Raw genomic sequence first — 26,521 nt, forward strand, 5'->3', positions numbered from 1 at the left:
TAAACAAACTAAACCAAACCAAACCATATAACTCTCTCATAAAGAACGAATATTTCTTTGAAGTATTTGACTTTTTCCTTTAACTTAATTTCTAATAATTCTCCGTCAAGTTTTCATTGTAACAAAACTTTTTTTCTATGTTTGTGTATGTCCAGTGTGTGTGAGTTAGTGTGCGAGAGAGAGAGTTGCTACCTTTCTATCCTACTGTATCTCTTTCTGTGTTGGATGAGGCTGAACAAAAGCCTCCAGTTGTATTGGAGACCTCCTCCGGATCGGAAGGATCATGTGAGGCTAATGGTTCAATATCTCGGGTTGGTTTTATCCTCCCTCCTTCTTCACCTTCTCACCCTACCTTCCTGTGGCAAGGAAAATGTTAACCGTAAGTTTTAACAAAATGGTGGATTTTTGGCGGGTAATTGATTTGTATAAAACTGCCGCAAAGTATTATAGATTACGGGAGGATAATCTATGCCTGGGTGGTACAGGGTGCAAGGTGTATAGTATACCCAAGGGGGAGGGGAGGGATTTATTGATTTATGCAGAAATAATCAATGTTCAATAATTTTATCCGTAAACTTAACATCATTGGAAACGTTCTATAAACATTTAAAAGAATGTTACATTTTATTCCTCATTTATATTCCAGTCATGTTTTTCCAGTCGATTAGTTGAGTAAAAACGTCTGCCCCATAATCCTTAAAACTTATTCCTCGGATTTATGGATATTGGAAAAAGTTCAATTTAAAACTAGAAATTCCCCAGAAAAAATAAATTAGAAAATTTTGTTAAATTTTGCATCAACATTCTTGAATAATTTATATCCGGAAGATACTTTTTAGAAAATGATTTATGTAAAATACTTTCTAACATTTGTCAACTTAAATGTCTATTATTGACATTTTGCTTTACTCTAATATCTACTTTCCAGGGTTTTGAAATATAAAAATGCAAAATTTAAAAACCGAAAAGTGTGACTGAATTTTGACGAATATTTCCTTGCTTAATATTTATAAAAAAAATTTTTTGGCAATTTGATTAGAAGTTATATATAGATGAGGGGGAAGGCAAGTTACGTTAAATATCTTCCTTGCCGCAAATAATGTCACAAATTCAATAATTATACTTCCACACCGCACAAAATGCATTAGTTCTTTAATGGAATCAGGGTTTATAAATACACTCAAATAAAAAATATTATATAGAGGTCAAGGCCTGTTTAGTGTTCAGGAGTATCCAAAAGATTTCTAAGCTTACTGCCATTGGGATAGAGCAGTGGGGGGCTGCCTCCCCCCCCCCTCAATCCAGTCTTTAAATTGGTTAAAATTCCATCGATTTCCATTAATCATCATAAATGGCTTAAAATTTGATATTCCTTATTTTGAGGGAACAGTGAATATTCTTTTCCTAGAAATAACTTTAAAAACTTATCATTTATTAAAGATTTAAAACATATATATACACACATCCCAAAATATTTATTCATTTTTCTTTTATTTCTATTTCATTCATATATGTGAATGCAAATTGCAAATACATTTTTTTACAAATCTACAGCAACCCTCAAATTAACTGTTTGTAAAATGAATTAAATACTAATTTATTCCATTACATTATTACATAATAAAATTTCAACAGCTTTTCAAAAAAAATGTTATGACTACTTGCAAACCAAGAGTTTTTTAAGTTTCTTTGCAAATATTTCTTCTTTTAAAACAATTTACTTTTGAACAAACTTAGATTTATTCTTAAAAATACTTTTGAGCCTTTTAGCAATAAATTTATTCTGATTCTGATTTATTCTAGAGGATAAAATGTTTCTTGTAGATCCGTTTTTTTTCTATTCCATTTGTGTGCAGGGGTATATACCCCCCCCCACACTATACACCCCTGGCTAAAGTTTTTCTAATTTGCCATTTTTTCTCCCTCACCCTGTATCTCTGAATATTCTTAGAAGCGCCGACCCAGAGCCAGTAGGTGCTCCTCTGAAACTTAGATGTATACTGATTATTTCGACCTGTAAATCGTCATATTACAAAAGTTTTATGTCGTCTTTACAGTCTCATCCTGTGTGGATAACTCTGTACTTTAGTTGGAATATCTTTTCTATCTATTTACTCTATTAAGAGGGTAAAAAACTGTCTTTTGGATTTCTACAATACAGTCTTAGGAAAATATGAGAAAGTTTCCCTTTTCCTATTTTTTATGTGAAGAGCTAATTGAAGGATTAATTTAGAATTGTATTGACGATATCATAGTTCCACTACAACTAGACAGAAAATTAATTACTGGTACATTGTGACCTCGTAGCTCCTCTAGTTTTAACTTTACGCAGTATACAGTTACGTACTAGGAATTCAAAACAATTCTGTTTTAATCCATAGCTCTTCGATATGAGAAGTTATGATTAAAAAACATAAAGGATTTCAATCTTTAGTTTGACGTGATGATGATTGGTTTTGTAAATCTGTAAAGATTCTTTTCTATTATCTACCTGTTCCTTGTTGTAACCTAAAGAGGAGCGGAGGGGCCTTATTCTAGTGGGAAATCGATGAATATCTTATAGTGGGGGAAATAACTTTAGGTTTATGGGGGAAAATCTCCTTTTTCCGTTCAATCTATTTCCCATTCAATTTCTTAGATTGTCAGTAGAGAATACTTTATTGACAAGCGTAAACCATTTATAAACTATGTTTTATTAGGGTGCCATGTGCTTCTTTTTCTGTTATTATCAGTTTTACCTTTTCAAGCTGCCGTTTTTTTTGCAGATTTCTATGTTCAAATTGGGCCTCACTAGTTCAGTCGTTTTGATGGTTTTTTTTCATACAAACAATTTGTTCATCCCCAGCTCTTTTAACGTATTAATCTGTTGATAATCCAAAGTAATTACGGTAAAAAATAGAATAAAGTTGAAATAAATTGAAAAAAATCATTTATTTTTAGTTGCTGTGAGTCAGATCTGTGAAGCAAACAGGGATGGCAACTTTATGTCAAATATACCCAGGTATTCAATAATCCAAGAACTAGGGAATAACATGGACAGGGGCGTATTCAGGAATATTTCCATGTGGGTCGTAAAAAATACCATGAGATTAATAACTATACAGATAGAACACTAGATGTCGTCTTTTCAAGATTTAGAGGTTTTTCGTTCACAATAACCAGAAACCCAAAGAAGTTACGCGTTGAATGTCAAGACAGAGAGAGAGAGCGTAACTCCTTCGGGCTTCTGTCTCTGGGTTATTGTGAACGAAAAACCTCTAAATCTTGAAATGACGACATCTAGAGTGCTATCTGTATTTTTATTAATCTATGAGAAATACAATCCAAGGAAAAAACTTTAAATTCCAATGTGATAGTTTGTATTTCTTTTGGCTTTATAATATCGTAAGCCTATACTTGGCAGCTTAAGTTTAAACCATCAAATACGATATTGAAATATTGATTTTAGATATATATATACAGAGCGTCCCATATCATATTAGATTATCTCTAATCTTTAACGCCAAAATACGCACATAATACTCGAAAAATCTAGCATCTTCTACAAAAAAAATTTCTTTTAGCCTTATAAAATGTTTCAAAATGAATGATTCTTCCTAAATTTTCTGATTTGTCCCCCAAATCGTAATTTAGACAAATTGACGCGGTCTTATTTGATGTGGGACACCCTGTATATCTACATACATTTATAGTCAATTCTAAGAAGTTAGCTAATAAGTAAGAAGTTATTAAGTCGTATAAAAAAGTAATTCTAATGCAATACTTTACACCATATTATGGTAAACAGATTCTATTAATCAATCATCTAAAATATATTATGCAAATTCAAACTGAAAAAAATATTATATGCGAGCTTGGGAACCCAGATTTGTATGGAAATTTAACTTTAGCTTTAAAAGTTAAACCACTCAACTTATGTAGAATTTTTAAAGCAAAATAAGAACATTCCCGTGGTTCTGCCGAGTTCCCCAATCAAAATTGAAGAAAATCAGCCACAGGGTCTTCAAGATATAGTTGGATATACAAACAAACAAGATATCTACTAGCTTGGGAACCCAGCGCTGCCAAGGTTACTAAAAATTACTCCTGCCGTTTACCAACACTTGAACGATTTTACCGGGAAATTAAATTTTCGCTATTAAAGTCGACTCACTCAGCTTAGAATCTTAAAATCAAGCTAAGAACAATCGTCAATCCCGTGGGCCTCTTGAGTTCCCCAATGAAAATTTTAGGCAAATCGGTCCAGGGGTTCCTGAGTTAAGATCCGAAAAGCAAACAAATATACAGAGAAACAGATATTAAAACTTTTTTATTTAGATTTGTGAACCCAGCTTTGCTTGTAGTTTTCCCATTAAAAGTCAATCCAATCAATTTAGAGTTCTTTAATAAAAATTTCGGGCAAATCGGCCAAATATTAGATAAAGTTGTAATCTCTGTTTGTCTGTCTGTTTGTATGTCCGATCATAACTCATGAACCCCTCGACTGATTTGCTCAAATTTTGATTTGGGAACTCGGGAGAACCTCGGGAAGGTTCTTAGTTTGGTTTTGAGAATCTAAATTGAGTGGAACGACTTTAAAAGCAAAAATTGTGTTTTCCGGCAAAATCGACTGTAAACACCTTGGGCAACGCTGGGTTTCCAAGCTATTATAGGAGATACTCTTAAATAAACATTTTTCGAGTTCCTCCGGGAATATACATGATTTTTAATTTGTTAAAGAAGTAAGTTTAAATTAAGTTTCTTCAATGTAAGCTGCATCATCAATAATATGATTAATTCATTTCTAACAATGAAAGAAAAAAAAGAAAAAAAATCTTTTTTTACAGATTTTGTGTCGTTTTAGTTTGAAAGTATTCATACAGCTTTATTAGATTTTCTAGTCATGAAAAAAAGATGGCACTTTTTCGTACATCATCAAATTTAAGAAAAATGTATTTCGCAGATTTTCTCGTTTTTAATTGGCGAAATCATATCTTAGGCATCTTATTTCTTTTTATCAAAGTCTGTGATTTATTGATTTAAAAAACTATGATTTCATGTTACTTTAATAAGTTTTTATTTTAGGAAAATAGACGGTGTTGTCATAGAGAGCCAAGACGAAAGGAATTTTGTTAATTCAAAAACATTTTTGTCTGAATTTTTTTCTCAAATTGAAAAAGCTAAAAATAAATAGAATAATAAAAAACCAAAGGAGAGCAGAAAATTTAGGCAAAATAATGGGTGTTAACGGGACTTTCGACAAAAAATTGTAAATCTGATGAAAACGAATGTTGTAATGGAGGGTATCTTGAAATAAAGTGGTCGGTCCCTTTAATTAGAAAAATGATAGAAACTAAATAAAAGAGGAGGGGGGGTGGGGTTGTATGAAGTATAGAGCAGAAGTTTGAACAGAATTATATTTATCGAGACAATATTGGAAATAAAGCTCAGCAAGATTACTAGGGGATAGCTAGGCCAATAATTCATACAGGAGGCTCGGCTGGGAGAGGAGAGGGGGAGGGGGGGGGGAGGGACTATTGTTTTATTAAAGAGTGAAAATCATCGTTAGAAAATTCTATTATTTAAATAATATATGATAATATTTAAATTGACGAGAGTGTGTATAGGGATGTAGATTGTGTTATAACTTTCCAAACTGAATCCGTTCTCACAAAATTCCTTCTCAGGTATATAAAATTCGGGGCACAGGCATTTTCTTAAAGTCATTTTTCCAAATGATAATTTCCCAAGCGGCAACGTGCCAAATGTGCAATTTTCCATGCGGCAACTTCCAAAAGGGTTAGGTTAGGCCTTCTAAGGCTTCGCAGGCTGCAATGGGGGGCCGAGCGCTGCGGCTACGATATACTTGGGAAGTTGCCGCTTGGGAAAATACCCTTGGGAAGTTGCCGCTTGGGAAAAAACCTTTGGGAAAGTACCTAACATCTAAAATGCATATCCATAGACACTGATCAAAATAAACAACAATGTATAGTTTGTAAACATTGATCAAATATTCATGTAGTTGTGCCGGACCGGCGATACATACCGTACTAAATTAATATTTTGACCCAGGGCGACCCATGAAGCCTGGAGAAGGGGGTCTTATATTTAGTTCAAGATTTCCTGCCCTTTCTTAAATACCTTTTTTCTGTACATTTATAAATTTTTTTAATCAACGTAACGTTTACCTTGAAAGCTTGAATTTAACCTTTAAATAATGATGTTTTAAAAAGTTTTTGTCAGTTTGAATACCATCCTTGATTCATGATTAAAAGATAAATATTGGGGAAAATGTTCATTAAAGCCGAAAATGAATTTGTTAATAATTAATTTAAACCAACCTATAATTGAGAATGAAATGAGAATTTGCTAAAGTTCATCTAAATAAGCATTTATATTTTTGCGTCATATTTTTATATAATTTTTTAACCACAGGTTAGTCGATTATTAGTCAAATGATTTTAAAGTTTTTCAATATTTACCGCAAATCTTCTAACCCTTAAATTTACAATTTTAGCGATTTCAACTTCTCAATCCATAACAAGAAAGTAACTCTTATTTTTCCGTCACGTCACGTCAGAAAACAAAAGATACAATTAAGTTCTAAAACGATTCAAAAGTTTCTACCTTTGGTTTACACAATTAAAAGTTTAAACTTCCTTTTCCAAAAAATAGACAGATTTGTTATCTGGATAAAAATAATAAATAAACCTGGATAAGCTGAAGTTTGTCCTCATCCTTCACTGGCAATAAACAATTATCGTTTGTTATCTTAATTAATTGTTAATTATGGTTAATTACATCCACTAATTGGTAATTAAGGGGATATGGGTTATTTATAGCTTGAGAACACGCCTATATCCTAAAATGGTTTAGTCCAACATAACTCTTCATTTTCATTTGAGGATTCTCTGCGAAAGTACATTGCGCACATCTTCCTTATAACAAGAAATGGAAAAATATTCAAAATTAATCGTTTTTAAGTCAGAAAAAACGTTATTTTTCACATTTTTGATCAAATTAAGGTTTTAAACTTCAAAGATAGAGTTGTAAATCAGGCATTAGGGCATCTTGCAATTACACTTAGATATCTGTAAAACTTTTTGTTTACATGGTTTGCAGTTGGTGTGAAAAAATAATAGCTTAATATTTGCGTACCATCAAACCCTCTCAACTATCAATATTAAAATTATGTTTGATTGTTGACAGGTTTGATCGTCTGAAGATCGATTGCAACGATCACCTGTATATCTACGACGGGGCACACGACACAGGATCGCCAAGGGTAAGAATTTTCTTAACTTTTTTCATTTTTTGGAAGAATTTTTAAATTATAATTTTTTTCTTTTCAGGCGCACATCACGTGTGACTCTGTTGCGAATAAAGTTGGTTCGAACGGATTTATAATCACGAGAACCAACTTTGTAACCTTAAAGTACAAAACGGACAGCTGGGGAACAGAAAATGTCGGCTTTACTCTCGTCATCACGGCTTTCAAGGTAAATATTCTTTTTTTCAAAAATGTCAAATTTTAAAAAAGAAATTTTTATAATTTTGTATTCCCAGCCTGTTCCGTTTTGTTGTTGATGCAATTTCAGCGCCAAAGTCCAATTTTTTTTAAGTTTTGTGTTTTGTTTTATCAAATAAAAATATAACCGAATTTTCTACAAACTCTAACTCCTAATTTAAAATCGATCCTTCTATCTTTGCAACATATATGTTGGTAAAAACATTTGATATTTAGAATTAAAAGGATTTGATCGAACCAAATTTGTAGTTTGAAATATCACAAATTTACGACATCGGGCTGGTTGCAAAGGGATTTAAACATCTAAGTTTGTGGCAAAAACTAAGTTCCTTTTACAATGCAGATTTATTCACACTAGGCTTTTTGGGCGCTTCGCGCCCATCTTTTATTTCAACTTTTGATTGTGGCTTTATCTCTGAGCATCTTCTCTTTGTAAAGTATAAAAAAAGTTTGCGGATTTCATAATATTTTTTCGCGCATTTTCAAAATTTTACAAAAATAAAAAACTTTTAAACAAAATCTTTTAAAATTTTTATCACTCATAAACCTTCTCTGGGGTCACATGAGGTCTCACACAAAATTTGGGCCCGATCGGTTCAGCCGTTTTGACGTTTATTGGACACAAACAGACAAGCTAAATTTATATATAGATGAAGTTTTCCTTTCAATTTTGTGGATACTTGTTCTTTCTACAGCTTTGAAACCTCTTATGATAAAAAATGAATCTTTGAAATATTTAAAATAGTAAAATAAAGGTATTTTGTTCCTTAAACATTAGAATCAAATTGAGCACTGCAGAAATAAATTTTTCATGTAGTTTTATATATTTATCGTGCATACTTCTCAAGCTAAGAGTTTACAGGAAATAAATGAAAAATTTGAAAAGAATAGATGTTAAGAAAGTTGGATGGATGAAGGAAATTTTACTTTTCTATATAAAGAACAGAAGAATAGATTGATCAATATAAAAGGAACTCTAAAATCTGAAATGTAAACACTTATTTTCAATTCGTTTAGAATTAATACTTGAGTATCTAAAATGTTCACATAAAAGTTAATTGTTTCATGACAAAAAAACATTTGCAAGCGAAATAATTGGACATTAATTCATTTTTAAATGGAAAATTTAAAACTCATAATTTTTTATTTGTAAAATTATTTGGGTGGTGTCTATCTGTCTAGGAGCACACGTCAGGAGACTTTTCAGCAAAGGAATTATTTTTTTTAGAGCCCGGCGGCGTTGCTCGTGGAATTTTAAAAATACGTTGAAAAATATCAGAATTTTCATGAAAATTCGAATTATTTTATTCTATTTTACCACAAGTCTATTTTTTCCATGCAGCTATCATTTATTTGAACGAAAAGCTTTATCTATATATATCTATATATAAATTTGGCATGTCTGGGTGGGTGTTAGAGTGTCTGTTTGTTTGTTTGTATCCAATAAAGGTCAAAACGGCTGAACCGGTCGGGCCAAAAAATTTTGTGGGACCTCACGTGACCCCAGCGAAGGTTTGTGAATGTTTTTTTTTAATTTGTCTCTTACAAAATTCGATTTTTGAACATTTTAAAATCCAGACATTTTTTTTAAAATCAACGATTTTTTTTACAAAGTGAAAATGTTCAACTGATTAATATATAAGTAACAGGGATTATTTAGACCATTTCCTTATTTTTATTTTTTATCGCGATTAGTTTCGCCTTGGGAATATATTTGTAAAAATATACTTTCATATTTCCAAGTAAAAAAGTTTGGGAAAAAGAGAATAAAAACTTCTTTATCAAAGAATTAATTTTTTCTTGTGAGAGGGATTTATACAATGTCTTTCTCTTTATTATTATTCTTCATATTTTCAATCTATTGCGCATATTTTTAATCTGTTCAGCATATTTTCATTCAGCATATTTATTTATTATTGATGAATTATATATATTATATGTTCAGTATATGTTTAATTGTGGTTCAACATATGCTTAATCAGTTCATTCAAAATTAAATTATTTGAATGTAAAGCTAGGGCCCTAAATATGGCATAATTTAAATGTAAAGCTAGGGCCCTAAATATGAAATTATTTAAATGTAAAGCTAGGGCCCTAAGCATTAAATTACTTAAATGTAAAGCTAGGGCCCTAAATATGGAATAATTTAAATGTACAGCTATCATTAAAAAGGGACTCTAGAATTAGATATTATTTCAAGTTTCAAGGAACTCGCCAGAATTAAAAACTGTCCGAGGTAGAAAAAACGACGATATATTTTATATTATTGATTAGATAAAGGTTCAAAGAACACCGGCACCAGGGTTGTGAACCGGATATTCCCATTTTTAAAATAAAACCCCAGTCCCTTTAAATATTGAATTTTTTAGAATGCTCGTGAGTCAGGTTGCAGGGAAGGATATCAATGTGATTCTTTCTTCTGTATCAGCCAGGACCTAGTCTGTGATGGAGTACATCACTGTGGACATGGACAGGATGAAGGAGTTAGTAATAACTGCGCAGGTAAATATGTTCTTCTAAATTACACAGCCTACACGTCCAGTTGAAATTCGCCATTTTGTAAAAGGAATTGAGAATTGAGTCTTTACCACATAATTCATAATTATAAATATCTAAGGTCTACGACATTGGGTTGCAAAGATATAGGGATTAGAAAACCATAGTTTGTGGCAAAGACTTAATTTCTTTTCTACTTCTTCTCCATTTCTAATAAGCATTATCAGTGTGGAGGTTGGGGGGAGGGATGTAGGGAGTTAAAAAGAAATTATTTTTTTCATTCTGACATCCTTCTCCTCTCTACTTTTAATCTAAAAATAACATCTTCTTCCCGCCCCCATCCTTCCTCTCCCATTTTTCACTTCTCTCTCCCTCCTCACACTTCCTTTTCACTTCCCCCATCTCTCCTCACACTCCCTTTTCACTTCCCCCTCTCCCCCCTTACCCCCCCCCCCCACCCCCCTCTTCTCATTCTTTACTTATTTCCTTTTCTTACCTGTAATCCTAAATCCTGACAGAGCTTCTGGATTTGGATTCAATGCAGAACTGGACTTAATGTTTCCTTTCAATTCACTCTTACACATCTGTTGAGAATCAAGGATTTATTCACACAGGGTTTTGACCACGTTAAACTAACTATATATACAATAGGTGGCAACAGAGAAATAAAACAATTATATATGGCGTCACAAGTGTCAAATATAACAAGGAAAACAACATTTTTTCACATTAGTTGACAAGTTTTCCAAGATTGAATAAAAAAGAAAATAAAGAACACACAATTGCAATTATTTCACTGTAAGATAAGCACTTTATTATCACTATTATTAATGATTTTGTCGGACACACAAATCTGTTGACAATTGTGACGTAAGAATACAACTGTACTGCGAGCGTACAAATTCTACGTTGCCATCTATTGTGCTTGATAATCTATTTTTAACGAAGTACATCCTGTTTGTCTGTCTGATGCTTGAAATTTGAAATTACTTTAGTTACAAAGTATATACTGGATATTACTATAGTTGCGAACAAAAATTAGAAAATAATTATTTACAATAGAAATATTAGAGTTGAGTCACAAACTAAGATTTCCTAATAATCCATATATCTTTCCAATCCAATGTGGTAAACCTAAGACTTGTCAAACTATGAATTCTGGTACATCAAATAATCAAAGTTGAAATATCAAAGGTTTAAGCCATCAGATTGAAAATTTACAAGAAATAGAAAATTTGAGTTTGTTGCAAAGACACAATTCCTTTATTTCTAACTTTTATTTATAATTATAATAGCAAATATTCCCAAATCTTGTTCAATTTCATTTATCTACAATTGTGTCAGTAAAGCCTTATTAGGAATACAGGCTTTTCATTATCATTTTATTTCAGTTAAAATCCTAGCAGATTTTCAAACACAACTCATTTTTCTAAAAGTTTATATCATTAAATGAAATCCAACAAGTTTGTTTTTCTAGCTCAACACAGTAATCTCATCTGAAGGATTAAAATTTGGTGCAGTTGCAGTACCGTCCAGCTTTCAATAGTATTTTGTTGAACTGTACAACTTGTGTTTGTACAAAGATTGGTCCGGTAGTTTAAATAATAAACAACACTTTACAGTTACAAGGTTGCAAAGTGTGAACATGAATTCCGTATAAAGTAAGCGATATTCTTTTTTTGATGTGTTTTGTTCATTTGGTTCAAGTCGAGATGTATTTAATATTCAATGAATTGGTATTAAATGTAAATGCCTTTAAGTTTGAAATCTTGTAGAAGAGAAAAGTTAAAATTAGTTCTAAAGTGGATAGTTCGAGATTTCAGGGGCTTAAAGATATGAGCAGTGACCATATGATAGGATTTAAACTTGAGTCTCTAGATCTATAAGTTACAGAGTTCCTAGATCCATGGATTACTAGAGATTGTACAACTAAACCAATTCAAATGATCAAACTAAACAGATTGGAGTCAAGTATTGTATGAAACATTTAGACTTCAAAATTGTCAGAAAAATCTCAGTTTGACCTAAAACTATTTGTATATCAGAAAAAAGAAGAAAAATATTTTTTAAGTATAAAAAAATTTTCTTTTATTTTGTTGCATAAAACTCGTTTGCACAAAACTCGTTTGCATAAAACGGGTTGTTTCAACCACATACGGGGTACACTAGACGGGCCTGTACGGTAAAGACTAGACCGACACCCTTGTGCTGTTTCGGATCATGCTGCTTTTAAACTTTTGACGTGGTATTGTGTACATCTGGAAACAGGCCAAGGTCATGGTATAAAACCTGCAGGGAATATTGGTTGCTTTCAACATTTTATAAATTAGAAATCTTTATAATAAAACTAAAAGTAAAAAATCTTATTTTCTTTGTCTAGGAAAATATGCGACGGTCAAAAGATTTCAAGTAAAAATTGGGTAGAGGGTAAACCCGAAATGATGCTAGAATTGAATGTAAAAATTTTTTTCTCTCATTGCAATAAACGTCAAATCGGCTGAACCGATCGGGTCCAAATTTTGTATGGGACCTTACGTGACCCCGGGGAAGGCTTATGAATTATCAAAATTTGAAAAATTAGTTTTAAAAGTTTTTTATTTTTGTACAATTTTGAAAATGCGCGAAAAAATATCATGAAAAACTTTTTTTGTTTTTGTTCCAAATTAAACATGCTCACAGATAAAGCCACAATTAAAAGTTGAAATAGAAGATGGTTACGAAGCGCCCTAAAAGCATAGTATAAAAATAAAACTTCAATTTGATATGTTTTCATGTCATTAGTTAAGAATTATATTGAAATTCATTTAATGAATTATGTTTTAACTACATCACACGAAATTGGGGAACTCATTTTCTCAAATCTCAAAATAAAATAAAAAAAAAATTACTTTTCGTTTTTCCAGTTTATTCTGAGCAAGTAATCATATTCCCATATGCAAGCAAAGGCAATGTTTTTAAGATGAAAGAGAAAAAACTAACGAAATCCGGAAAATATAAAGAATATTGCATAATATATAATATATACATTATCTCTCAAAATATAATATTTAATATATATGTTTATATTTTATCTCTCAAAATATAATACATGATATATATGTCTGTAAATTATCTTTCAAAATATTATATACAATGTATATGTCAATATATTATCTCTCAAAAAAAATAATATACAGCGTATGTGTTTATATATTATCTCTCAAAATATAATATATATAATATATATGTCTATATATTATCTTTCAAAATATTATAAACAATGTATATGTCAATATATTATCTCTCAAAATATAATATACAATGTATATTTCAATACATTATCTCTCAAAATATAATATAATATCATGAAGAATGCCTAGCATGAAACATAATGTCGATACAATAAAACTTCAAATCATGTTTTGAATAATTATTTTATAATATGTATGTCTATTTATTATCTCTCTCAAAATATAATATATAAAATATGTATGGGTATTTATTATCTCTCAAAATATGATATATAATATATATGTTTATACATTATCTCTCAAAAGAGAATCTGCATTGCAGTATTCCAAATACACTGATACAGGGGGATCCGAATAAAGTGATTTCTTGTATGAAATCATACTTTTAACTTAAATTTGTAATTTGGAAAAAATTAAGAATTTTGTTAAAATACTCAAAAAAATAATGCAGAAATTTTTCCTAATTCATTTGGACATTGTTAACCTTTTTTGGGGATCACCCTGTATTTCTACAAATTAGATGTTTGTGCTCAAACTGTTTTCGAAGAGAATCCCCTTAATTTGGCGGTTATTGATTAGGAATACTTCCTAACCATAGAACAACAAATTAAACGAATTGTTTCCAAATTGGAATTCGGAACAGTTTGGTTGAGAATGAATTTTTTGTTAAAAATAAAATTATCTTTTGTATAAAACAGAGCGCCGATGTAAACGTCAAGGAATTGAGTCCTGCCACCAACTAAAATTTTCTAGCCCTTTGATATTTCAAACTTAGATTATTTGATCATAACCGAATTCATAGTTGAAATATCTAAGGTCATAAAATATTGGGTTGCAAAATATAGGGATTAGAAAATCAAAGTTTGTGACAAAGACTAAATTTGCTAGTATGTTAATATAAGTCTAAGCAACCAAACCGATAGGGTCAAACATTTTGTGGTAACTCATTTGAGTTTCATGGCCGGTCAAAATTGGAAAAAAAGTCCTTCATTTTAAAAACAAGAAAACAGTGAAATATTTTGCTGGTCTTATTTCGATATGTGCAGAAAATGAGCAACAAAGATAGGCGCCAAGCTTGATATAAATTTTGTAATTATGAAAATGTCGAATCTAAACTGTGATTTACATTCAACCATGTTTTAAGTTTTCCAACTTAGGAAGTTCTGCCTTTGAAGTTTTGTTATAATTTAAAAATACGAGATTATAAAAATGCTGCAGTTGAGAGAAGTTTTAGATTAGTTTGTATTTAGTCTAATTATTTAAATGTTTAATATCTTTCAAGGAATTACAATATTTGATTGGGATTAGGGTTTATTAAAACTTATCAAATAATGCAGCTAATCTAAGTACGTAAATAGATTTTCATTGAAAATCAAACATTTTTAAACAGTTAAAAGGACTGTTAAACAGTAGCCTTAAAGGATTTTTCTGATCAATTAGATATATCAATACTTATTGAGAATACTGATTATTTTTAGTGTGGTTTCTCTACCAGAAGTTACCTCAGTGATCAGTTATAGAAATAAAACACACAATTTTAAAAACTAGAACAATTCCGAACTTTTTACAAGTACAAAACAGTTTTACTAAGCTACTAAATACTGTGATAATCTCGGTTAAGTTATATCGAAAAAAAATCTTATTTGTTTTAGACATTTTTAAGATTATGATGTATTGAAAATTAGAGTTTACAGGCAGAAACGGGACAAAGAATAAAAACTCTATTGTCAAGAGCTCCCTATTTTTACATGTTACGCATCTCTGCCACTATAGTAAAAGTAAATTCAACCTATATGAAGCATAAAATCTGACCGCGTCAACCTTGCTGCACCGGCTAGTCCTGTTCATAGAGCTAGGTACAGTACAAACTGTGACCGGAAAGGTTGACCCGGCTTGGAAATTCAAATGTACAACGGCTGCCCGTGCGTGTATGGTTAAACCTTACAACTTTAAGGAAATTATTAAACCTTTTTTTTTCACGATTCCCTGCAACTGTAATCTTGTCTTTTTCTTTCTAAATTACACATTTTATACGTTCATTAATTAAAGGGACTGTTAAGGTAAAATAGAAGGAAGTATAGGCTAAACATTTTAGGAGTTGATCTCGACCAATATTAGCTATATCTGATGTCTCGAGAAATTGATATAAACTTTGTCAATATGTGATGTAGTATATGAATCTAAATGTTAAACAGATCATATTCAGCAAATACGGAACAGACAAGACACAGGGGCATCATAAATAACTAATATTGGTCGGGATCAACTCCTGACATTTTTAGGCTTCAGCCTTTAACCCCTTTCAGTTTATCTTAACAGTCCCTTTAAGGCACAAAATCAAATTCAATCTTAAGTTCGTCATGTTTATAGAATTCCTGGTCGTCGATCAAGTCTCATTCATTGTTGCTAACCCTGCATATACTCTGATGTTTGGCTTATTACCGTCAACCAGGCCTAAACATTTTTTTGTGAAAACTAAGTTCACAGCAGAATTTTAAAAAAAAATGGAAAAAATGTTTTATTATTTAAATCCTCCACAAAACAGAAAAATTAACAAAATTAAACCTTGCTTTTTTCAAGCTTTCAAAGAATTTTGGTTGTAGGAACATTGACATTAAAAAGCTAAAATTGTTTCTTAAAATGACCTGGATGTTAACACTTTCTCAAGTTAAATCAAGTAAAAACTTTTGCAAGCTGCAGGCGGATTTACAAAGAACAAAAATGTCAGTTGTTGCCCTGCCACTACTGCTAATGGAAAAAGTTTCCTTAAAACAAACATAATTTTAGAAAATGATCGTTTGTCTTCTTTTCCTTTCTTTCTTCCTAAACACACCTCCTGAAATTTTCTTGTATGCAATTAAAAACTCAACATCATAAAACTGTATATTACATCATATAATAAAAGCGGCCATTAATATTTGTATATATACTTTGCTTGTCTGTCTGTCTGTTTGTATCCAATAAACGTTAAAACGGCTGAACTTATCGGGCCAACTTTTGTGTGGGACCTTACCTGAGCCCAGGTAATGTTTATGGATGATCAAAATTTCTAAAATTAGCCACCATCAATATTCGATTTTCATTAAAATTTGGAAAATCCTCGAAATTTTTTCTGTATAAACTCTGCGAACTTTTTTTGTTTGTTAATGTTTTACAATTTAAACCAATAGAAAAAGTTCTAAGTTAAAAAAAAACAAATTATCTTTGGATATATCTTTGGATATGAAAACAGGAAAATCTACAAAACTTTCGAATAAAAATGTGGCATTACTGCTAGAGCTATTATTCCTATAATAAACCTAGTTTTTTTTTAATAATTCATCAAAATAATTAGTTTTAATTAATAAATTTTGTTATTTGTTAATGTTAAAAATGTTAAAAATTGCGTTCATCCCTTTATTTTTAAAGGAAATAACTATTGAAATGAAAATCAGAGGTTCGCTAGTAACATTTATCTTTAGTTTTAAACATTCCCATTTGGTATTAAAATAGAAATCTGGAAAGATAAATTTCATTGTTTCATTTCATTTGAGATTTAATCAAATTGATTTCAGAGATCCTTCAGCAAATTAAACCCTCTCTTCAATTAAAATTTATATTAGAAAATTAAATCCGTTGAAACAATTTTCAAAAAGAAATAATTAATGGAAACTTTTCTTTTGAAAGAAATCAATTATTTAATAGTTTTGCTTAAATAGTTTTGTCTGACTTTTAATTTGAAAATCTCGGTAATTTAAATTTAGTTTTTTTTACAGAGGACATTAGTTCCAAAACTAAGACTTGGCTCATTAGGATCCCAGTTCATATCCAGAGTAAAAATTGATAATAAAAATTATAACCAACATTTCATTATTCATGACGAGGACAACTCATAATTTAAAACTATTTTCTAAGATCAAAATTATAAAAGGAGTTCATTTTATATTAAAAGCCTTGACTGTTCTCAAGACAATATCAGGTTTTCTATTTTCGAACAAATCCTAAAGGAATTGAGTTTTTGTCACAAATTCTGATTTTCTTATCCCTATATCGTTGCATTTTAATTACTTTAACTTAGATATTTCAAACTATGAATTATTTTAGTTCAAATAATAATAGTTTGAAATATCAAATGCTAACACCGTCAAGTTGCAAAGATATAGCGATATGAAAATCAGAATTTGTGGCTAAATCTCTATTCCGTTGAATCATTGTCGCGTTTTCAAGACAAAACCCACTTTCCCGTTTTTTTTAGTAAAATCCACTTTTCAGAACAAAGCTTCTTTCATAACTGAAATAAAAATGATCTTATAAAGACTAAATTAACTGTAAAATATTTCTAACATCTTAGTTTCCTAATTTGATTTGTAATGCTTTTGGAAGTTGTTTACCCAATTAGATCCGGACTTCTCTGAAAAGCTGCATCAATTTTTAAAAGTCTGAGCCTGAGCCTTTGATTTTACTTCACTAATTCACTCACACATTTTTAAAGCCTTTTAGAGTTTCGAATTTAGATTCCAGTTTATAGTGAAATATTGTAGCTTTTAAATGTTTTTTTGCATGTGGCCATTTAACCCTATTTAGCCTGACGTCTGGTTTACTAANACTGACCCCAGCCCCTCAATTTTCTTATTGTGATACAAATCTATAGCATATTCTACTTCAATAATCTGAAGAAAAAAATGGCAAATTTACAAGAATCCAAACATTTATTGCGAAATCTAGTTATTAGTAAAAATTCAGCAAAAAAATTATACATTTTGAAAAGCCCTCAACTTCAAAGCTAATTCATATGTGCAAAAAAATGTGCAAAATTTTTAAAACCTAAATTTGTATTCAAGAAAAACTGAAAATGTGCAAATTCCATTGAAAGGCGTCTGTGCAAAAAACTGTGCAAAATTTCTTTGCAAAATTTGGACAATCTGCTTGCTTTAGTGTAGGCTTTCCAAAGAGCTATAAAATCTTGAAATCCAATGACTGGAAGTAGGTCTAAATTAGACATTTAGGCAGTATCCCTGAGGACTCAGGCAGTAGATATAAAAGCAAGGCTTTTAGCCTTAGGTGAGGGGCATTTGTGAGTTTAAAAGTTTTTAGCCCAAATACTTTAATACTTTTGTTATCGCAAAAAAAACGATAGATTGGGGTTAAATTTACCCCCCCCCCCCCGACAAGAAAGGGTTAAAATAATTTTCAGATGTTCAAATCCAACTATTTTTTAGGATTTTTTCCCCCAATTGTGATGGTTAATAAATCTTCCCATTTGATTCACAGTGGCCGCAAGTTTGTGGATTTCTACAGCATAATTTTTAACATTTATAAAATTCCAGAGCTAGATGTACTTTCCTAGACAAAGTCTAAAATGTACTCTTGTGAAAAGTTTGTAACATCTTTAAATGAAAGTGTTCTCTTCAAATAACACAAACAGTCCCTTTAACACTTTGAATAAAGTACTGTTTTATCACCTCTGTCCAAGGAGCATGAAAAGTGTTCCAGGCTTAAGAAAGGAAATAAGACTCATAAATCAGATTCAAGGGGAATCTGCATTAAATGAAAATCTAGAAAAATAAAAGGAAAAAGAAAATGGAAAAAGAAATTACAAAAGTTAGAATTGGTGTTAACTAACCAAGGTATGAAGTAGAAGCAATCTATTTTTTCCCTTTACACTGATTAGCATTTTTACAAAAAAAAGTTATAAAACTGGTTGAAAAATGAGTTCTAGAACTTTTGGAATTTAGAGCAAAACTCTGACGACGGTTATAGAATTAACCTATTATCACATACTAGCTTAGGAATCCAGGGTACTTACTCCCGCTGTTTACCCGCACTTGGTCGTAAATTGCGATTTTTGCTATTTTTACCTACTCAACATACTCAACTTAGAATTTCAAAACCAAGCTAAGAACATTCCCGTGGTTCTCCCGAAGGGAAATCGGTGCTGAGGGTTAATGAGTTATGATCGGACATACATACAAACAGACAAACAGAGATTACAACTTTATATATATAAATGTCTTTTACAAAAAGTAAAAAGTTGTCTGAATATGTGTTTGTAAATATAGTTAGCCAACCTTAACACTTAGCGAGGTGAACTTATTTGAAGAAAGTTACAAACACCGGTTCATTTAAAGTACAGGCTGCTAGAGCTAGTTGTACATTGTACAGTATATAGAACTATTGACGAAAAATGGAAAAGTACACCAATTAAAAGTATTGACTAAACCAGTTTTCTGGCTTCTGGCGAAATATTGTAAAGAATATTTTCATTAGTAGTTTTTAACCAAACTAAAAGCTTATATTTCTAAGAATCTATTTTGCGCTGATGGTTTTCTTCACTGCAAAGTGATCAAGGTTAAAAACTAAATCCAGTTTTACAAAGGTTCTCATATAGTAAAAAAGATATGGCAGTACAAATTGTAACTGAGTGTTCTGAGTACTCGCCTCAAACTTTAATTTCTAATCCTCCTACATTTTTGCAACCTGATTGTGTAAATCTTTCATATTTTATTTGAATCTATAATCTTGCAGAGCTCATAGTTTAAATTAAAGGAAGAGACTGACCGGCTAGGTTTAATAATTAAACTGAGAGTGCAGTACCATATAGAACATTTATATAGCATTTGATACCTACAAAACTTTGCACGAGGATGGTCCATTTGGAGGCTTTCTCTCAAGAATCGATTTTTGAAATTATTTAATTCGTATATTCGTATATATATATATGTTGCCTATAGCCGGCTAAACAGCTGGACCGATTGGGCTGAAATTCTTTTTGAGGACACTCATGGGTGGCCGGGAAGTTAAAGGCTAAAAAAAATTCAAATTATTTTTATGGGCAACGCCGGGCCCTTCAGCTAGTCTTCTATTAAAATTGATTCGTGCATAAAGCGGGAATGGGTTAAATGTTTATTAAATCATGCTAATTTTTCCTGCAGAAGACTGTAATTAGTTTCTATGTTATTTTCAGAGTTAAAAATAAAAGTATACACTCTAAGGAGGCTGAAAGTAAATAAAGGAATTTTTGTTTGAAATTAAAAAAATATCCTCCCTTCTTCCAATCTACGATAAATTAGTATTCTTGGGCGGCTTAAAATAAAGGGATTTAAAACACTGTTTTCAAAAATAGAGGCAAGCAGCTCTTTGGGATAGCCATTTTTACCAGGTTCACCAACTTGTTGGTGCTGTGGACATAAATGACCTGTCCCAGGTCAAAAGCCTTCGGAGTAATAACTTTGTAAAAATCCAGGGGCGGGTACCCCCCCCCCCCCTAGTTTCACTTAGGGGTGGGGTAATGTACTGCCCCACCTGAAACTGCCTTTGTTTTCTTTAAAAGGAATTTTTGATGAAACCAATGCAAGAATCAATTATTTCTTAATCATAATTATATTAAATGTTTAAAACGTTTTATTATAGGTATCAAATGAATCCAAAAGTTTACCTCTATAATTCTGCATTTATAGTTTTATAGCACCTGATCGGCATTTCAAAATAAAAAACTAGAACCCAACACATATACTTTAGGAACAGGTTTGCTGCCAATGCTAGGGCTGGAGACTGGACAGCTGATTGGTGTAGTAGGACTGCTGGTTCTGCTGTTGCTAGGAGGAGGAGCTGCAGCCTGGATCTGGACCTGTAGGATCAACAGAGATCAACAGACAAGATCAACACTGGTAGCAAACAGTTATCAAAGTAAGATTTTTTGTATTTGATCATCTTTATCAACTTATGAGGTCTTAAATTTGGAGTTTTTAGAAAATTTAACGTAAAGGAATTGAGGTTTTGCCACAAATATTATTTTATAATTCCTATACCTTTGCAACCAGTGGTCGTAAACCTTATATATTTCAAACTATGAATTATATTTTAGATCTAATAATTTAAGTTTGATAAATTTAAGGTTTACAATATTTGGTTGCAAAGATATAGGGATAAGAAAATTTAAATGTGTGGCAAAAACCTAATTCCTTTAGCTGTGGCCAATGGCTATAATACCAAAGCTAGTATACAGAGTCATCTATAAAACATTATGCATCAGTTATTGCGACCTGGCCACTTTGCTCTTGTTTTGATCTTGTAGGCCCTGAACTAAACTATTTTTTGCAGCCCTGTGCATGAATATTTTAACGTCGAAATAAGTTTGTTTTTTAAGTTAATAAGTCAAAAAAGGACTATTTTTGCAAAATTCTGAAATTAACATTGAGTTATATTGTAGCTATAGGGCCCAGTTTCATTTGCCATAATATCTTTGCCATAATTACACTTGCCATAATATCTTTGCCATAATTACACTTGCCATAATATCTTTGCCATAAGTAACACTTGCCATAAGTTACGGTTGTCATAAGTCACACTTGCCATAAGTTACACTTGCCATAATGGTTACACTTGCCCTAATTACACTTGCCATAATTACTTTTGTCATAAATTCTAATTTTTAAAAAGATATAAATCTCTCTTTTTTTATTGCAAAGGCGGGAAATTTTACCATGAAGATTCCCAACTTTAGTTTTCTCATTGTTTTTAGCAGACTAGTTGACTCAAGTTCAGCTCCATATTTCCTCACAATGGAGGACCCTTTGGTGACCGTTGAGACCACAAGTAAGGGTAAACCAATAGTTCGAGACAGCAACAACTACACCTATGTAGACAATGCCTTGATTACAGAAGTAAATTATTGGAAATGTTCGGCTAAAATGTGCTAAGTTACAATTTGAACCCGAATTCGAACTGTCTCTGAATTAGATTGTAATTTGTATTTAATTTGTAATTAAAAAATATATTTCTATATTTTTGTTAATTCTAACCAAATTTGAATAATGGCAAGTGTAATTATAGCAAGTGTAATTATGGCAAGTGTAACCATTATGGCAAGTGTAACTTATGGCAAGTGTAATTTATGGCAAGTGTTACTTATGGCAAATGTATTATGGCAAATGTAAATATGGCAAAAGTATTTATGGCAAAAGTATCATGGCAAATGAAACTGAGCCAGCTATAGCCCTATATAAATATTTGCTGATTTATTTAGCGAATTTGAAAAAAGATTTCTCAACTGAAAGTACATCTAATGGTTTTTGTTTTTATAATTTGTAATTGAACTGTTTTTGCTGAGTTTGTTATTGGTTGATAGTTAATATTTTGATTCCATGAAATATTATTTTACATTTTAAACAACTTCTAACAAAATATTTCTGAAAAATTTCACTTTTCCATATTTGCAATCCTTTGAGCAAAATTTTCAACATTGTTGTAATGCTGGTATGAAATTGTTAAATATTTTGTTAATGTGGTAGTATAAAGAATATAAAGAATATAAAGAGTATAAAGAGTATAGAGAGTATAAAGAGTTGAAAGAGTTTAAAACTGAAACTGTGAGCTGCAACTTTACCAATTTCATTTCCCAGAGAGTCCAAATAATTCAGGGAATTCAGTGAACATCGTAAATATATTTTTGATTTTCTATACATTATTATCATAGATATTTTTCATGACATTTTTCATCTTGAAAGATATAAATGTACAGAGATGTTTTAAAGATATTCATATAATATAGATTAACTAGGTCGGTTGTGAACATTGACTGTTCTTATGTCATTGAGTACTTGTGGTGTACATGAGTTCGGTAGAGAGAAATTTAAGTTAGTTTAGTCCTTCTCATGTCCTTCTTCAGTTCTCGTCAATATGATATATTGCTCAGTGAAATATTGTTGTTCAAATAGTTCCATTCCCGGAGTTATTTTACACTCTATTATGAAATCCATTAAAACACCAAACCATCCCGCATATCATTGAAGTACACTTTGACCCCTAGAAGTATGATTTCGCGGACTGTACAATTCTTGGTGATTTTGCGTACATAAGCTATCTATGTTTATTTATTTATCTACGATAATCATTTGATCGGGTCCCTCCTGGTTTTCTTGTAAATCTTCTGAACTGACAGAATCTATAGTGAGACTTATAGAACTGTGTAGTGTTTAATGCTGTTTCTCTATTGTGGATATTCTATTGATTTTTAACCTGACGTTGAAGTAAAGGGGCCCGTGTATACTGGGGTTCCCAGGACTTTCACCTGGGATTTTGGCTAGATTGCAGGGAATCCCGAGAGGGGTTGAGCTGGTCAACCTGTACAGAAACTAGAGTCAGTTGACGACGAAATTCCATACCAAGGGGTGAAGAAAGATAGAAGTGTTGGTTGGAATCCTATCGTAGCTCAAGCTCCCTGTCATCTTCATATCGAAGTTTGATTTCTTTTAATTATTAATAAAGTATTTGTAACGTACTGCGCTTAATTTCTGATCGAGGCGAATTTTATTTTGTCATTATAAATAGAAAATAGATATATTTCTTTCATATAGTACACTATAAGCAGTTGTCTGATTAAGGATATTCATTTTTAGAAACTGAGAAACGCTTTTAATTTTTGAACGCTAAGTTGCAAGTTGCTTATTAAAATATATAAACTTGTTTGGGAACCCAGCGTTGCCCAGGTTACTAAAACTTTCATCCGCCGTTTACCCGCACTTGAACGATTTTACCGGGAAACTAAATTTTCGCTTTTGTAGTCGATCCACTTAACTTAGCATCTCAAAACCAAGATAAAAATACCCCTGTGGGCCTCCCGAGTTCCCCAATCAAAATTTAAGCAAATCGATCCAAGGGTACTTTATATATTGATATATAAAGAATATTCATATACTAACTTTCTAGAAGTGGCAGAATATCAATTAGAATTTTTTAATATCGCGGTGGGCATAGAATATTCTAGATTTTCTAGGAAAAATGTGACACTATTTGTGTTCACACAGTACGCTGGCGTACACTTCAATTTTTCGGCTTTTTACACAGCAATTAAAAGATATTTACATATAAACTGAGATCTCTGTCCTCAAGGATCTGTTAAAGGTTCATATGGCATCGTTGTAAATCGCAGTAAGTTCTTTAAATGTAATGTCACTTGAAAATACGCTTACAGTCCCTTTAAGCAATATTTTCCCATTAAGAGTCGATGTTATAGCTTATAATAGGTCTGTATTGTAGGTTGTAGCTAAGCCGTTTCAAGCTAACCACTGTATTGATAAAAAGGCGGATTAATTTGTTTTTTTTTACGCAGAATCGAGTAAAAACGACACTATATCGTTTCTCAAAGGGATGAATCGTTTTGCAGTTTTAATGAGAATTATATTTTAGTGCAAGGTGAGGGAGAATACATGAACGGTGTTACAACAACAATTATTGATTATATTTTAGTGCAAGGCGAGGGGGAATACATGAACGGTGTTACAACAACAATTATTGATTATATTTTAGTGCAAGGTGAGGGAGAATACATGAACGGTGTTACAACAACAATTATTGATAGAAATGGGTCGGGAAACATGCGTCTCCCTGTACAAGGTGGGTTAACAACAAAATTTTGAAACAAAATTTAAATTTTCATTTCCGTATATCTTTGCATCCTGATGGTGTAAGCCTGTGATTTTCAAGCTTAGATTACTTGATCGACCAGAATTCATAGTTTGAAGGTTTACTACATTTGGTTGCAAATATATAAAGATTAGAATTTCAGAGTTTGTGGCAAAACTTGTACTTAATAAACTTTATAAAGTTTTTTACTTTATGATACTGTATATTTAATCATGTAAGATTTTATCAGGTTTTTTTACTTTATCACTCTATATACTTAATCATGCTTTTATCATGTTTTATCATACAGTGTACTAAAATACTTATGACTTTATCATGCTGGGTACTTAATCATACGATATTTAATGTTTTGTTTTTAATAGTGCTTAATCAATAATCGTGCTTTATACTCAAATATTATTATGCACTTTACCATGCGGTGTACTTTATCATGTTTTGTGCTTTATCATGCTTTGCACTTTATCATGCTTTGCACTTTATCATGCATTGTACTTAATCATGCTTTGTACTTTATCATGCGGTGTACTAATCACCCTTTATACTTAATCTGCTTTTAACCTCATAATGTTGTATTATCAAAAATCAAGCAACATGCTGTGTACTTAAAGGGAGTGACCGGCAATGTATGGTGGTTAAACTGAGTATGCAGTATTAAATTGTTTAGGATTCATTTGAGACATATGAAACGTTTCCACAATGTATAAGTACTGAGTTTGAGTGCAAAATCGAAGTTCAAAATCATGAATTAGGGTGGGTACGTTTTCAGAATCGATTTTTTAAAATTAATAAATAACGACGACGAAAAACAAAGTAAAAATTTTACAGTAAACTAATTAAATGTTTAGGGACATTTTTCTCCTTGGAAATTTGTCAATAAATTAATTATTTCGTTTTCATCATTATATGGAATTTCTTATTTTCTATGAATTTCTTCGCAGATTTCTAAAAATTCTTCAAATGTCGTCTTTTTAATTCAAATTCCAGAAAATCTTCAGAAAATCTTTGCAAATGATGAGAGGTAATAGAAACTAATAATTGAATAAGATTACTTTTTTTTAGATGATAAGAGTTAATTTTTATTTGCTCAGTCTGGTCCTAAACAACTAATTAGGTTACTGTAGAATTTACATTTTTTGTCGTCGTTATGAAATAATTTTAAAAAAGACTCTGAAAACGTATTCACCCATCGAGATATTAGTAATAGAGGGGGCATCTGGAATTTTAGACTTCTTGTTGTACAGCTACTGTACACGATGACCCGATCAGAAATTCTACCTGGGGGGATCACAATTCGTAGATTAGTGTTTTAAGACATTATAGTTTGAATCCGAAGCCTACAATATTCAAGCAAAGAAAACAAGCCCATATGATTTTTGTATAAAAATGAGACATGACAAATAGAGAAAAAAAATAAAATCCTTCTCAATAACATCTTGCTTCTTATCAAATTCTTTACTTCTGAAATCTACATTGTGCATTAACTCTTAGTAATATATGTTTCTCACTTTTAGAATGAAAAGCAATTCTCAACTAATAATAGATCTAAATTAGGTTAGACTTAATTTTAAAGTTATTGAAGAACTGAAAACTGTTGAAATATTTATTTTACATAAATGAACTTAACGTGAAACAAGTAATTTTTAATTATAAATAATCTATTGGTTTTGTAGGAGAGCCAGTTTTGAAAGATTTTGACGCAATCTATTTTTTTACATTTTGGTTCACTGCATATAAAAATTGGGTGTTTTGTCTTCCAGATAACTTGTTCCACTCTTTCCGTATGTTATGAAAAATTTCTGAACCCGAAACATCGTTGTTTACACAATTTTTGACACTACAATATTTCATTGTTGAAAAATATTAAAATTAACTGTCCACACAATAC

At 31.2% G+C, this 26,521-nt stretch overlaps 1 protein-coding gene across 1 annotated transcript in view; it reads left to right on the top strand.

Moving 5' to 3' along the window:
- The first annotated feature begins 210 nt into the window (after nt 1–210).
- Nucleotides 211–26,521, top strand: part of LOC111710045 (uncharacterized) — a 31,471-nt gene continuing 5,160 nt past the window's right edge. Inside the window, exons 1-9 of the mRNA XM_023484092.1 lie at nt 211–379; nt 2,941–3,001; nt 5,065–5,103; nt 5,607–5,666; nt 7,189–7,264; nt 7,332–7,478; nt 9,877–10,009; nt 20,731–20,898; nt 24,520–24,606. Of these exons, the coding sequence (XP_023339860.1) occupies nt 226–379; nt 2,941–3,001; nt 5,065–5,103; nt 5,607–5,666; nt 7,189–7,264; nt 7,332–7,478; nt 9,877–10,009; nt 20,731–20,898; nt 24,520–24,606 (925 nt within the window). The 5' untranslated portion in view covers nt 211–225. The remainder of the gene's footprint in view (nt 380–2,940; nt 3,002–5,064; nt 5,104–5,606; nt 5,667–7,188; nt 7,265–7,331; nt 7,479–9,876; nt 10,010–20,730; nt 20,899–24,519; nt 24,607–26,521) is intronic.

This window comes from Eurytemora carolleeae, unplaced genomic scaffold (assembly GCF_000591075.1).
Source record: "Eurytemora carolleeae unplaced genomic scaffold, Eaff_2.0 scaffold58, whole genome shotgun sequence".
Lineage (NCBI taxonomy): Eukaryota > Metazoa > Arthropoda > Copepoda > Calanoida > Temoridae > Eurytemora > Eurytemora carolleeae.